Source organism: Berghia stephanieae, chromosome 7, assembly GCF_034508935.2.
Source record: "Berghia stephanieae isolate SIO BIC M18660-M18661 chromosome 7, UCSD_Bste_1.3, whole genome shotgun sequence".
In the NCBI taxonomy this organism is placed as follows: Eukaryota; Metazoa; Mollusca; class Gastropoda; order Nudibranchia; family Aeolidiidae; genus Berghia; species Berghia stephanieae.
In genome coordinates, this window is record NC_088366.1 from 38377029 (window position 1) to 38391729 (window position 14701).

The window sequence follows — 14701 nt, forward strand, 5'->3', positions numbered from 1 at the left end:
ATGATTCGTGGCGAGTCGTGTGGCCAAAATAGTTCAGTTTCAATTTCTTTACAGTTTGAAGAAGAATCGGTGATTTTATTCCGATCCTTCTCAAGACTTCTATGTTTGTTTTTCAGTCCATGATATTCTGAGTATTTTTCTGTAGCATGCCATTTCAAAATCTGTGATCTTTGTGCTCTCTGCTTTGCTGATAGTCCACGCTTCGCATCCATATGTTGCAGTTGGGAAAACAACACTTTTGAGGATTTAGATTTTTGTTTGAATGCACTGCCCTTTCCAGATACGAGGGCTCTTTCAGAAATAACCGAAAAATGCCCATTGCTCAGCAACCAGTGGAGATTTTTTAATTCTGTAAACGACATGATAGACGGCAAGAGAGGAAGAGGTAGACCAACAAGAAGCTGGGAACAAGATATATGTGAATGGCTGGGAATGACAGCAACTCAAGCAAGTAGACTGGCGGAAAACCGTAATCTGTTTCGCAAGAAAGTTCGGGGGAAGCAACGTCCTACGCAGGATCAGCTGACTAGAGAGAAACGACATGATATTTCTTATTTCCTTACAGGTATTGCCAGAAGTTATGAAGTGCATCATTTTGCACAATGAATTTCTAGACGATTTTAAAGATGGCGGCCCACCTTGAAACTTGGTCAAAGGAGGAAATCAGAGCTGTCATACGTTTTTGAACGCCAAAAGTCTGAATCCTACCGAAATTCATAAAGAACTTCAGAGTGTATATGGTGAGCATGTTATAAGCCGTACACAAGTCTATCACTGGTGTACTTTGTTTGAAGCCGGCCATTCCGACTGGACAGACAGGGAAGGGAGAGGGCGTTAGATAACTGCGACATCAGAAGACAATGTGAAGCGAGTTGATGAGCTTATTCGTCAAGACAGGAGGTTGAAACTTCATGAAATCGCAAGCAGTCTTGAAATTTCGGAAACTTCTGCCCATAGAATTGTATTTGATGAACTTGGCTACAGAAAAGTCAGCGCAAGATGGGTTCCTAAGCAATTGACAGACAATCATAAAGAACAAAGATTGGACATCTGCAGGGAACTCTTGAGAAGAAGCAAGAGCTCACGCAGGGTTCACGGGCATACTGCCAACGCCGGCGGAGACTTTCTAGGGTACGATGTGACTTTTCTTGACAGCATAGTCACCGGTGATGAGACTTGGTTGCACCATTGCACCCCAGAAACAAAGCAAGATTCGATGACATGGAAACATCCATCCTCACCTGTCGCGAAGAAATTCAAAGTCATGCGGTCAGCAAAGAAAATAATGGGAACTGTTTTCTGGGACAGTCATGGTGTTATTCTGTTCGAAACCTTACAACCTGGAGAAACAATCAATGCTGCAAGGTACTGCCAAACTCTTGACAAGCTTAGGGAGGCCATTTGCAGAAAGCGCCCAGGGCAGTTGACCAACGGGGTCATTTTGCAACACGACAACGCTACACCCCACACAGCACGAGTGACGCAAGGTTGGCTAGAGAAATATGGATGGGAGATTTTGCCACACCCACCACACAGTCCAGACCTCGCACCATCTGATTATCACCTCTTTGGGCCACTGAAACGTGAGCTGGCAGGAAAGCGCTTTGATGTCGATGAAGAGCTTGTTGACCATGTGCGGAAATGGCTACAAAACCTTGACGGAAATTTCTTCAGAGAGGGTATCTATTCCATGGTGCGGCGTTGGCAGAAGTGTGTCGACAGACTTGGCTGTTACGTAGAGAAATGAAGGACAAGTCAAGGTATGAACACGTGCAAGAATTTTGTTGATAGCATAAAAAACGCGGATTTTACAGGCATTTTTCGGTTAATTATGAAAGAGCCCTCGTATTATTAATCTTTTCTGGCTTTGATCTTGCCATTGCTAGTCTCCTCCTGATCTCTGGGGCCGATTTCCCGTTGTACTCAATCCTGGCTCCAAGATATTCAAAATTCTTTACTCTTTCTATTTCTTCTCCATTGATTTTTATGATGGCATCTGTTTTGCACTTGTCAGTATTCATGATTTTGGTCTTCTTTATATTCAGCTTAAGGCCTTTGGTCTCGCTGTGTTCCTTTACAGATGTTATAAGATTCTCTAGTCCCCCCAGTGTTGTGGACAATAGTGCAGTGTCGTCTGCGTACCTCAGATCTATTATGGGTAGACCTTGCATTTTAGGTTCGTTGTAATTACTTCTCCTGACATCGTTTTCCACATCTCGCATTATACCTTCAGTGTAAATGCTGAACAAATGGGGTGATAGAATACATCCCTGTATTACTCCTTTTGTAACATTGAACCATTCTGTTGTTCCGCTTTCTAGTTGTACCGCTGATTGTTGGTTCTCATAGAGGGATCTTATCAGGTTTCTAATTCTAGGATCAAAGTTCATCTCCTGGAGAGTTTCCCATAGTTTCTCATGATTAACACAATCAAAAGCTTCCGAATAGTCTATACAACAAGTGTGGAGGCCAGAATTTACTTCTCGATGCTTCTGAATAATTTGACGCAAATTGAATCTGTGGTCTCTTGTCCCTCTGTTTTTCCTAAAACCTGCCCGGGTGTTACTGACTTCTTCTTCCAGTTTACGTTCAATCCTTTTCATGATAATTTTTAGAAGGATTTTGCTTGCATGACTGATGAGTGATATTGTTCGGTAGTTGGAGCATAGTTGTAAGTCTCCTTTCTTAGGCAATGGTATAAAAATTGCTCTCCTCCATTGAGGGCCAAATTTCTTTCTCCCAAATTTTTGTACAAAGTCTTAGATATACTTCAACTCCTTCATCTTCGCTTGCTTTTATCATCTCAGCTTGAATGTTGTCACAACCTGGACTTTTCCCATCTTTAAGTGATTTAATTGCCCATTCTATTTCAGATTTTAGAGGTGGTAAGCTAGATTCTTCTTTCTACGTCTCCTATTAATGATCCTACTTTTTTTGTGGCCCTCCATCCGTATTTCTTCCTTGACAGTAATGTTACATCTGTTTTGTCAGTATTAACGTACAGTTGGTGTCTTTGTAAAGCTTTTTGGATGTCTTTTACACTGACGTGTCAATGTTGTCTGCATTTCATTTCCATGGGGAGATCATTTTCAAAACGTAATTGGGCCGAAGGTACAGATTTATACACATCTTTTAAAGCATTTTCCAAGTAAATGATAAATAAAATAGGGCTCAAACTGTCTTCTTGTGGTCTACTGATGTTGCCAAGGAATGATTTATCCTCTGAGGCATCGATTATTTTGTCGTTATCCAGGTTCACTTATAATTAAGGAATCGGATTAATCTAACTATTCATTTCATAATCTTTAACAAGGATTGGTGATTGATGGTATCGAAGGCGGCAGACATATCTATTCCAGTTATAACTATTTCTATTTTTTTCTGACAGGGTTTTGGGAGCAAGCCATTTGTGGGTCCAAACTACATCTGCAGTACTTCTCTCCGTCTTGAATCTGCTTTGACTATGTGACAATTCATTTTCAACAGTCTAATTCTATTCAGTGAGATCAGGGAGAGCTGTTTTCTAATTGTATTAAGCGGCGTAATTGGTCTCAAATTCTTTGGAAGTCCTTTTGGTTTTCCTGGCTTTTGTATTGATATCAGCTCCAGGTAATATCCAGGTTCTGGTGATGTTTGAATGTCTGATTGAAAATGTCTGCTATGTGTTCATCTTAGAAGGGTGTCCATATTTTAGTAGTTCAGCGCATACTCCAGCTTCTCCTGTCCTCCAATTTTTGTCAGACATTTTCTTCAAAAGGTCTTTGCAAAATAAAGAAGTGAATATCAGGAAACACACAATTTTTGCACATTGGCAGAAAAATAGCTATAATTATGAGCAACATGCACAAAAGATTAAAAATATCTATAAATAATGCAGAGAGATGAAAAATATCACACGTTATAGGAAACCAGATCTGCAGAATTCAAAAATCATCTTAACTTTTTGGTAAAGTCAATATTTCCTTCTCAAAATTCAACATGAAATCATGAATGATAAGCACAACGTTCAAACCAGCAGCATAAGATAACTACTCAACTACTTAAGAACCTCATATAATCCCAAGACATCATGTTTTTACATTCGCAACATTTGTCTTCACTTCCACTGCTTTATGGACTTGTCTGGGAATTATATTGCTTAGTTTTGTCTTGGCCCTCTCTAGGATCCTTAACCGAAAGGGTACAGTGAAATATTTTATTCTTTTTATGGAGGATGATTTTTCTGTTGTAAATCATCTCTTTGTATGTTATTAGGGGTATCGATCATGGGTGAAAGTTCGCCGGCATATGCCGGAAATTCAGTTTTTCTAAGTAAATGTAATAATTGCCTGCCGGCATTTTGACTCTTCTGCCGTCTTTATCATTATTGCACCACCAGAACGTTTTCTTTCAAAAGTGACAATTGAACACATGTGTCACTTTTCTGTCATACATTTGATCTGTTTACAGCGAACACATCAGCTGATGCTTCACATTTTATACTATATTTATCTTTTCAGTTGGTTATTAAATTGCTGGTTTTCACTAAAACCTTTCACACCATTTTTGAAGATTTGCATTGAATTATGCATTTAAACCTATTTTATACTTCTAATAGTCTTAGATTTCATTTAAGCTTCTACTTCTTGTTAAATATAACTTGTCAAGTGAAAATAAAATAGAACCAACATATTTGACAATGAGGCCTTCAATTCAGGACAGTATTGCCAATATACTTAAGCATAAATGGGTTATTGCCCTTTCTAATACAACTGACAATACTTTATTTTGACTGTTTAAATTTATAATATTTTTTACTTTAATATTTTGTATGAGTCTAATTTTTTATTTATTATTATATAGGGAGCTGTAAGAACGCTGTAGGTTTTTTGTTTTTTTTTAATGCACCAAGACTATTTTTTGGGGGTTTTCAACTTGTATATTACATAGGTTGGTATTTCCCATTTGAACCAAAAGTAGTAGTAGTCATCACTGCTACAACTACCATCACAGCATTGACACTGCTACAACCACCATCACAGCATTGACACTGCCATAACCACTAGAGCATCATCACTACTGCAACCTATACTAACACTAGCATCAAAACATGGTTATAGTCTCTTGATCTGGGTGGGGTTCCTGACCTCCCATAGTGGGCAGGGGGGTACGTACTGTGTCTTCTATCCCCTTATATCTGTTTTCTAACATGCTTTCTGTCTTTGTCTTGGAATGAGATTACTTGGTTTTGTCATGGCCCCGGCCAGAGTCCTAGTTGGAAGGGAAACAGTCAAATGCATAGTTATTCAGGCCTAGAAGTGATTCAGGAAAATACTTTTCCCTGCTTTTTCCTGTTTTTTTCCCAGGCTCTGGGGAGAATTTTAAAGTAGTATTTTCAAGCATGTTCATCAAATCAAGACCAGTTACCACTACCAGTAGTGTGTTCGATGAGGGTGTACCAAATGAATTTGTGATGGTCATATACAACTGTCACTCCAGTGAGTCAGTTATGAGTAAGTTTTGAGATAAAACAATAATAGGAGAGTGGGCTTTAATTCAATAGATGACATTTTGCACATTAGTATTCTACTACTACTACTACTATAAAAACAACTCCAACTTCTACTACTACTACTAATACAATTACTTTTGGTCAAATGATGGGAAATTCCCACATATGTAAAACGTACAGAGGCAAGTTAAATACTTCTAAAATTGTTCTTGTGACTTCATATTGAACCAAGCAGCGTTCCTAAAGCTGCCCACTGCCAATATTTAAAAAAAACAGACTCATACAATTGTTGTTTTTTTTAAAAGGCCATTATAAATTTTAAAAATCAAAATAGAGCAATTTTAGTTATTGTAAAGGGAAATAATCCAATTAAAAAAAATTTATTAGCAATAAAGTTTGGCAAAGATGTTAGTTTAATCTAATTTTCACTTTAAATTTTCTATTTCACAAGTAGTTAAAGTTAAAATATTTAAAGTATAAAATAAGCTGACATGTATAATTCTATGCAGATCCTCAAAATGGTATGAGAAAAATAGTAGTGAAAATCGGCATCATATAACTGACTGAAATGATAATTATAGTATAAAATGATGCATCATTCAGAAACATGTCAACAGTGAGTTGATGTATGACATTTAGGTATCATTGCATCCCCCCCCCCTCCAAAAAAAATAATCGTACTATATTCCTTTGGAATCGTATCAATGCATTTGGGTCCAAAAATCGTACTAAAATATACAGGTCTGATGTTGGGTTGTTGTTCACCTCGATTTTTCTCACGGTCTTTTCCCGGCCCAAGGCAATTTTCACCGATTTTCCCGACTTTTCCCGGTCGGGAATTTTAAAAATGAAACTCCCGGCTTTTCCTGGTTTTCCCGGCCGAGGCCTGAGTTATTGCCTGAGCTAAATTTGGTATCGTTTTAAAGTTAAAGAGGAAGGTTTCAGCTTTTTTTTCCTTTACCACAGCAACAATTTTAAAAATGAGCATTAAAGGTAAAAAATGCCATTTTAAAACTTTACAGCAGCAAAAAAAAACCCAAAAAAACCCAACATATTATTGAAATAAAATTTGAACCAAGTCTGTCTAAAAGATAAACATCTTATCTCTAATTCCACAAATTCGTTTTAGTGAGGGTTGATTAATGGTCGAGGTATCTCATTTTTCAAAAGCCCACCAAATCCTTGTTTTCAGCTTTGAGTGTGGTCAGATTTTTTAACCGTATTGTAGTTTGTAACAGCACACAAATTGCCTTGAGAATGAGATCTCAAATTATTGACAAAAAGAATACCACATTAATATTTTATTAAAGTACCATCATAATTTATGTTTTAGATGTTATTTCAATTGATAACTAGGGTCGGTAAGTGGATATGTTTTAATGCATAGAGGTTGACAGATATCTGCTTTCCTAAACGAATTAAATTGTGCAATTAATTTTATTTTTTTTAAGTAAGGAAGATTTCTCATCTTTAAATTATGTCAGATTGAATTAGAATAATTTCACCAAGTATAAAGTCGTCATTGTCCCAACAAACCTCGCCTGAACCTGGCATTATAATTATAATATATAATTTATAAGTATGAGAAACATAATAGTCACCTTAAAATTTATGTCTATTTACCCTAATTACAGGTGAACAAATTAAACTATACATGTCTTTTTTTTAGGAAAGAGTCTCTCGTATCCAAAATCTTCACTATGTCCTAAATTAAAATATTAAACTTAAAAGTGAGTAAAAATAAATAAATTTTAAAATTTAAAAGTCGATCAAACTTCTCGAGTCACTAGGAATGGTGTCAACGGGTTGAAGTTGAAAATTATGAATTTTTGCGAAGGGAGTAAAAAAGAAAAAAAGAAAGAAAGAAAGAAAATATCATGCCTAGAAAGGAGCTCGAACCCCTAACTCACTCCATCCCGGTTACAGTTACGCTGTGCTAAAACAGCCGGTCACCTCGCCTTCTCACTCTCGGTCAAACATATTAGCCCTTATAATCGCTTCCTGTGTACCGATTACACAGCTGTGTATTCAGTCTACTGGTGGACGGGAAACACATCCGTGTACTCAGTCCACTGGTGGATGGAAAATACAGTTGCTTTTTTAAAAAGTTATTGGTTTAAATAAATTTTAATTTTTTATTGGTCACTATTTTTAGAACGTTGTCATTTTAAAGCAAAAATTCATCACAGCAGCAACACAAAGTTCCAACTTTCATCAGCTCAATTGATAAGTCTTCGGACTTCTGATCTGAACTACATGGGTTCGAGCCCCACTGGTGACAATTATAATTTCATGTGACTTGTATGTCATGTTGCTAATACATGCTCTTGTATTTCAGGTTCATAATCATTAACAAATAAAATTGATGCATGTATATATGACGATACTACTGATGTTTTAATATCAATGATTGAATAAAAATCTAAGTTGGGGAGTTGAAAAATCATTCTTTTTTTTTCTCCCCATACAAATACCATGCCCATCCTTTTCATAAACCCACTCCAAAAATCCCCTCTTTAGGTGCTGTTAAACTACGGAAGTCCTTCCAAAACAATTGTTGTATGGCCTAGTTATAACTGTCGTAGATTTTTACGGTTGAAGGTGTGATGTTGTTTTTAAAACAATTACATCGGAATACCCGCTACTTGTAGTTTATAAATAGTCAAATGACACACAAAGATTCGTCCCAATGTGTTAGAAAATTGAAAAAGCATTGCCATTATGTATTTAATTTGGGGAAAATGGTACTTGTAATAGTTTTAATTTAGAAGAAAAAAAAGACGAAGTGCCACTTCGTTTTCTAAATTAGTCAATTAATTTCTAATGCTTTCAAGATAGACTGTGTATAGGAACAATAAGAGTTACTAGTGGCTAATGAAGCAGTATTAAAACTGGATCAAAATGGATAATAGGTTGATGTGTATTTTTGTTTGTTTTTGCTTCTTTGTTTTTATATTTTTGTATTGGGAAGAGATATAAATATAAGATGAGAAAAGAAGCAAATAAAGAGATCAATGCTTTTTTTTTTTTTTTGGGGGGGGGGGGGGGGGGGGGGGAAGGGTGGTTGAGTTTTGGTTTTCGTGAGATTTACGATACCTCAGTTTGTACAATACTCACCTCTCAAGCAAATGGAGTTAATCAAAAATAATTTGGTGGCTTGGTCTTTAAGGTGTGTGTGGCAGAAAGTACTTTATTTCAGACTAGCATCCTATCTAAAGGGTAGCAAACAGTTCATTCAGTAACACAGAAATCACGATATGTCCTAGACTAAGGTGCGAAAAGACTTTGGGGTGGTAGGGGATTGAGGCCACCAACGACAATCCTGCTGGGCACAAGCGCATGATCCCATATAAGTGGGAAGCACTCTCATGCCAACGGGTATATCGATACCATGGGTGAAAGTTAACGGGGATCAATTTGCCTGAAAGACAGACCGGTGAATGCCAGTTTGCCTGAAAAAGATACTAATTTAATTTCTTGCAATCTGCGACTCACCGGTTGAGTACCAACCTTGCATAGTAAAAGTGTGTTTAATTCTATGATCCTAAAAGTGGTTTGTTTTTTGTTTTTTTTTTAGAAAAAAAGAAAAGAAAAAGAAAAAAGTATTTACTCTGCACAATTGAAAACAAAATTTATATACGTATTATAAAAGCTAACACCAAACCCAAAGCAAAGTAAATGATCTTCGTCATTTAAACACTCATTCGCAGCAATCTCTAGTGATTACATTATTACCTGGTTTATAGAGACACTAAGATATGTCATCACTTTAAATATCTATAGATAAAGTCTCAGGAATTGCAATACCCTGTCATTGCAGTTTTTTGCATCGCTTGCGGCCGCGTCGCAAAAAAATAGCATTTTTTACCTTTAATGCCCATTTTTAAAATTGTTGCTGTGGTAAAGGAAAAAAAGCTGAAACCTTCTTCTTTAACTTTAAGACGATACCAAATTTAGCTCTGTACGTTTTTTAATGGCCGAGGTATAAATGGTTGAATGCCCCGGTTTAAAAACAATGCTTTTCTCGACGTGTGTGACGCAAAATATATAGGGTTTTTTTTTTCTGCCACAAAAATGACGTCTATTGTGGTACTTACTTTCAACGCAAAAAGATTTTCAAAGAGGAAATTAGCAACACATCCGGGATAGATATATTTAGTTCCATTTCATATTTAAACTTATTACTTTTGCCATGGTGAATCAAATCACGTGATATTGATTGGTAATAATAATAAATCTTTATTGTCTATAAATATGGCAATTTGTCATTTAGTTACACTTGTTATAATGTTATATGATAACTATAACATTGAACAGATATTTCATTCCTACCTATTCTCTCTCGCTCTCTTTCTGTCTCATGCGTGCGCGAACACATATCCACAACATAAACAGATTCATTTGGTTTTCAATTTGTTACAATTGTGGCAATTCGACAGCAAATATTTCATCATTATCAAGTGGTCAATTAAATTAAGCAATCAGTCACTCAGTCAATATGTCAGTCTTTGGTTTGGCTGTACCATGTGAAATATTCAACATTTTTATTGCTGATAGAATGACAGATCAGACTACAATGATGTCCATGGTTGACTGTCAATTTTATATTAAGGCCAATGAAGTTTCATTGAAACTTGAATATATTGAACCAAAAAACAAAAACAAAGAAAAACACACACAAAATAACAAACAAATAAAGAGAAAATGTGTTCTGATGAATCGCATTAGTTACAATGCCAGCAGAATAACTCCACAATACTTTCTAATCGTTTTTTTTTTTTTTTTACAGTTGTTCTTTGAAGCAATCCCTTTGACTTTGAGTCTCCGTTCACTCGCAACTCGTGAGCCCAATGAGATTCGGGTTTTATTTTATTTTATTTTATTATTTTTTTTTTTGTTTTTACTCACAAAAATGTGTATTTTCTACGATCTGCACTTATCCTATAGTTTTTTTTTTTTTTAAAAGCCAGTGTCAATAGCAACAGGACACTTTTTGTCTCTGTCATTCATAATCAACGTATTTTCCTTCCGAATCGAAGCTCTCTCGTTCTAAAAATAGTGGTGGTGGTAGTGGCGGCGGCGCGGCCGCAAAAAAAAAAAAAAAAAAAGAAAAAGAAAATATGAAATAAAAGAAAAAATAACAAAAGGGGACAACGACACAGAGATACACTGCCGCCCACCCACAACTGCAACATCATAAATTAATACCAATCCCTCTCCCTCCACCCTCTACAAAAAACACACACTTCCTGGCCACCTGTACATTTAGAGCTGCCAACTACTGGAGAATTAAAATACATTCGTAAGACCTAGAGTGAGCTTGCTATGGCAATTATGGTACTAGAGGCGGTGGTGGTAGAGGTGGAGATCATGAAGAGAGAGAGAGAGAGAGAGAGAGAGAGAGAGAGAGAGAGAGAGAGAGAGAGAGAGAGAGAGAGAGAGAGAGAACAAAGAAAAGTGTGAAATAGAGAAGAATGTGCCGCTATGCGGTCTTGTGTTATGACACTCGCTTTTGGATTGGAAAATCCTGGGTTCGAGCCTCACTCTGAAAAAAAAAGTAATATCGCCTAATAGTCGTCGTGTCTCGTCCTATATGTTAAGTGTTGCTGTTGGCCTGGGATCCCCTATAAAGTGCTTTGAGACTTCAAGTGGATATTGCGCTATATAAAAACTCTTTATTTGTATTTCTGACGGTGATAGCAGTGATGTTGTTCTTGTTTCGACGACAATGAAGTGATGATAGTTGAGGCGCACTGTCCGTGATAGTAATTGTAATAAATATAATGTTGCTGTAGCGCCGTTGTTGATGGTGACATCATTAATACTGTGACTGTGATGAAGTTTTGTGTGGTCTTGTAGTACGACAATCGCATTCCGACTCATAAGTCCCTAGTTCGAGTCCCATCCTGGTGCGGTACCAATTTGAGGGTATTTGGAAAAGGCTCTTTACTCACATTCTCTCACCGAACCTTACTTACTTACTTATCCGAACCAGCGACCACCTGAACTCTAGCCCTTCGGTCTTGTGCCGAACCAAGTGTAAATGAATACCTGGAAAGCAACAACCTTGTTTTCGTCAAAATATTTTTTATTGGAATATCGCCTTACAGTCTGGTTCTACATATTAAGTGATGATGATAGCTTGGGTTCGCCTGTAAAGCGATTTGATCAGATATCACAGGAAACTGCACTGCATTTAATCTCAAGTTTTTATTACGATCACGACGGGCTGAGGTGATGGTTATGATAATGTTAGTGACAGCAGTTATTGATTCTCTGGCAATGGTGATGGAAGCTATGATGTTGTGTAGGTATAGATGGAATGAAATTGACGTCACTCAGATCTTTGATATTGTTTCTAGACAGCCATTTCAATGATTAGTTATTAATTCTATCAGATTATACACATTTGAGGTTACACATAATTGTGGGTGTTGGTACTTTATATCCGATAAGCAGATGTTGTGATTATTTTTATTAAATGCACAGCATCAATTGTTCTGATTTTGATGTAGATTTACCAACGGTGTGTTGGCGATGGTAGAGGTGATGCCTTTGTCATGGCGATGGTAATTACTACTTATTTGTAGTAGGTTGAGTTGGTGATTATTTTCTGTGGTGTTGGTCCGGTTTGAAATGATGATTCCGAGTGGCGCTGCATTCTAAAGCACTTTGAGCATGCTAAGTGGATATTGTGCTTATAGTGATATATATACTAGAGGATATATATTTTATATGAGTGCAGGATTGTGGCGAAAAATAAGTTCTTTTTTTCCTTTTAATTATTTTATTTATTGTTTGTTTAAAATAAGGTTTTAAACTGAAGTTACAAACTTGCATTTGGCAAGTTATTGTAGCTTTATCAGGCTTGTTAGAGTGATGTTAATTGTTCCCCAAACAGATATGACTCCACTCACTCCTCAAAACATTGCCCTTTATCTTGACTTTAAGAACATAGGAATTGTTCTTAGGCCGAACTGGGTTTTTCTGCTGTATCATTCTATTTTACTTAGTTTAAACCCCGAGACATTTCTAATCCCAGACCGTCGTCATTCTAACCTGACTTTCGGGCTGTACTGATACCAATTCTCAGTACAAGTAGCTAAAAAAATTAAGTACTGCTAAACAATTACAATATTGAGGTTTTGATATTAGTGTCTATTATTAATCTTTAATTCATTTTGACAATATGCACTCAAGCACAATTTCCTTGAACTCCTTGGCACGTTCTAGGAAAACAAACATTGCCATGATGTTTGATGGGGAGAGGAGGGAGGGGGAAGTATGGCTCAGCGGTGTGGCCTTTGCTTTGTACCCGAAAGATATATATATATATATATATATATATATATATATATATATATATATATATATATATATATATATATATATATATATATATTGTATATCCATCGTCTATTGTGGCCGTCAACAAGCCACCTCTTGCATAATAGATGCTTATACAATGGGAAATAGATATTTTTAAAAACGAAACTAATCTCCAAGTGAGATGATTCATTGGAGGAAGGGATATCACCTCTCTCTCTCTCTCTCTCTCTCTCTCTCTCTCTCTCACACACACACACACACACACACAAAACAAAAAATAAACGAAAACAAAACATCGCACACACACACACACACACACACACACACACACACACACACACACACAGAGTCCCAATTATTTCACTCACAGACAGGGGGGTGTTATGAAAGGTGATACAAATGCATGCACTGACGTAAAACAAGTCTTGCACAGTGAAAACAATACCGAATATTGCCCAGCTTTAGTGTGAGGTACAATATAATAACATAAAATTCCCTTTATTCATCCCCAAGGGGAAATTTGTCTTTAGTCTATTCCAAGGGAAGACTGGAATAACCAAGGCGTCAGCCGCAGAGCAGCGCTGCAAAGTGGGCGAGGCTCAAGGCCACACAACGCAGCAGCGGGTGATTGAACTCAGTACTTTTCGGGTAGGAAGCAAAGACTGTACCACTTGCCACACTGCCCATTAGTACCAAATAGTACCCTTTTTATATACTGTAAAGAAGAAAAATCACAAAGTATGGCACTATTAGTACTATAACCAGTGGAAAAAAAAAGTGGCTTAAAGTCACTAACAACTAACAATTCTAGTACTCGAGTCAATTAAAATTAAAATCTATCAGAAGGTTGTGAAGGTATCCACGTCAACGAGTGCACACGGGTTGTAGAGCGGAGTATTTTTTATTATTAGATATTTGTATTGTTGCTGTTTTTGATTTTGTCATATTATTGTTGTTCTTCTTCTCACTTCTGTTGGTGTACTATTGCATATTGCTAATGATGGTTTTATTTATTGTTCTTTATTTTCACAGGAACTTCTTGGATGTTTTTGCTCAGCCAACCCTGAGCTGAGTGTGGTTTTTGCCCGAAACATATGTTGTCGGTCAGGAAACAAATCGTACTTTATACCTCTCATTGTTTGACATGATTTTTTTTCATCATTAAATTTATGTATATAGAAAAAAAAAAAAAAAAATCTCAATTGCACCCATAATCGATCTCGGTCCCTATGTATGTGAAGCGAGTGCTCTACCAACTGAGTGCTCTACCAACTGAGCTATCGAAACATCCCATATTCCTTGTAAAGTCACATATAGTTTGTGTTATGTGTGTTAGGTTTAATTTTGGGGGGCAGAATTTACCTAACGCATGCACACATACACAAGCACAAACGAAGAGAGAGGTCTTAAGACTAAGAATGCTAACCAGGAGATATTTGTCCAATCAAAATACAGGATTAGTGACACCCCTGCAAGCTCGTTCTGACAAATATAGCTGGTTGTTTACAAATAAGAAAATAAATGAAGTTGATGCTACTCTGCTTTTTGTGTTTCTAATTTTTTAAAAGACCTTTAGGTGCTTGTTTACATCGAAGATGTAGGGGGTTTGCTAGTTTTCAGGGCTGAGAACCTTCCGACCAAAGGCGGATTTCCGCCTAAATGATGGTTTATCTCCGCCCATCCCCATCACAATTCCTCCTTTTTCAATTTTTTTTTTTTGATAAATAAACAGTGATTTAAAGAATTTATCAGAAATTGTCCGGTGAATTTGCCGTGTCAAACATTTTCCTCAAAACCACAAAATCACCATTATGTCTTGTCATATTTTGACATCTGTGCTCAATCTCTTGAAATTCGGTTACGGTCCCGTTTTTTTTTTTT

The 14701-nt window shown here is 36.7% G+C and overlaps 1 protein-coding gene across 9 annotated transcripts in view; it reads left to right on the forward strand.

Moving 5' to 3' along the window:
• Positions 1-14356, forward strand: part of LOC144977199 (U6 snRNA phosphodiesterase 1-like) — a 79606-nt gene extending 65250 nt beyond the window's left edge. For 5 of the 9 annotated variants that reach the window (XR_013646264.1, XM_078922149.1, XM_078922148.1 and 2 more), the window contains one exon: positions 13853-14356. Coding sequence is in view for 3 of the 9 variants with exons in the window: in XM_078922148.1 (XP_078778274.1) it covers positions 13853-13963 (111 nt within the window). In the remaining 6 variants the exon portion in view is untranslated. Of the gene's footprint in view, positions 1-565; positions 1761-5345; positions 7241-13852 lie in introns of those variants that run through there. The other 4 variants (XR_013646263.1, XR_013646262.1, XR_013646265.1 and 1 more) reach the window with 4 other exon arrangements.
• Positions 14357-14701: the final 345 nt, after the last annotated feature.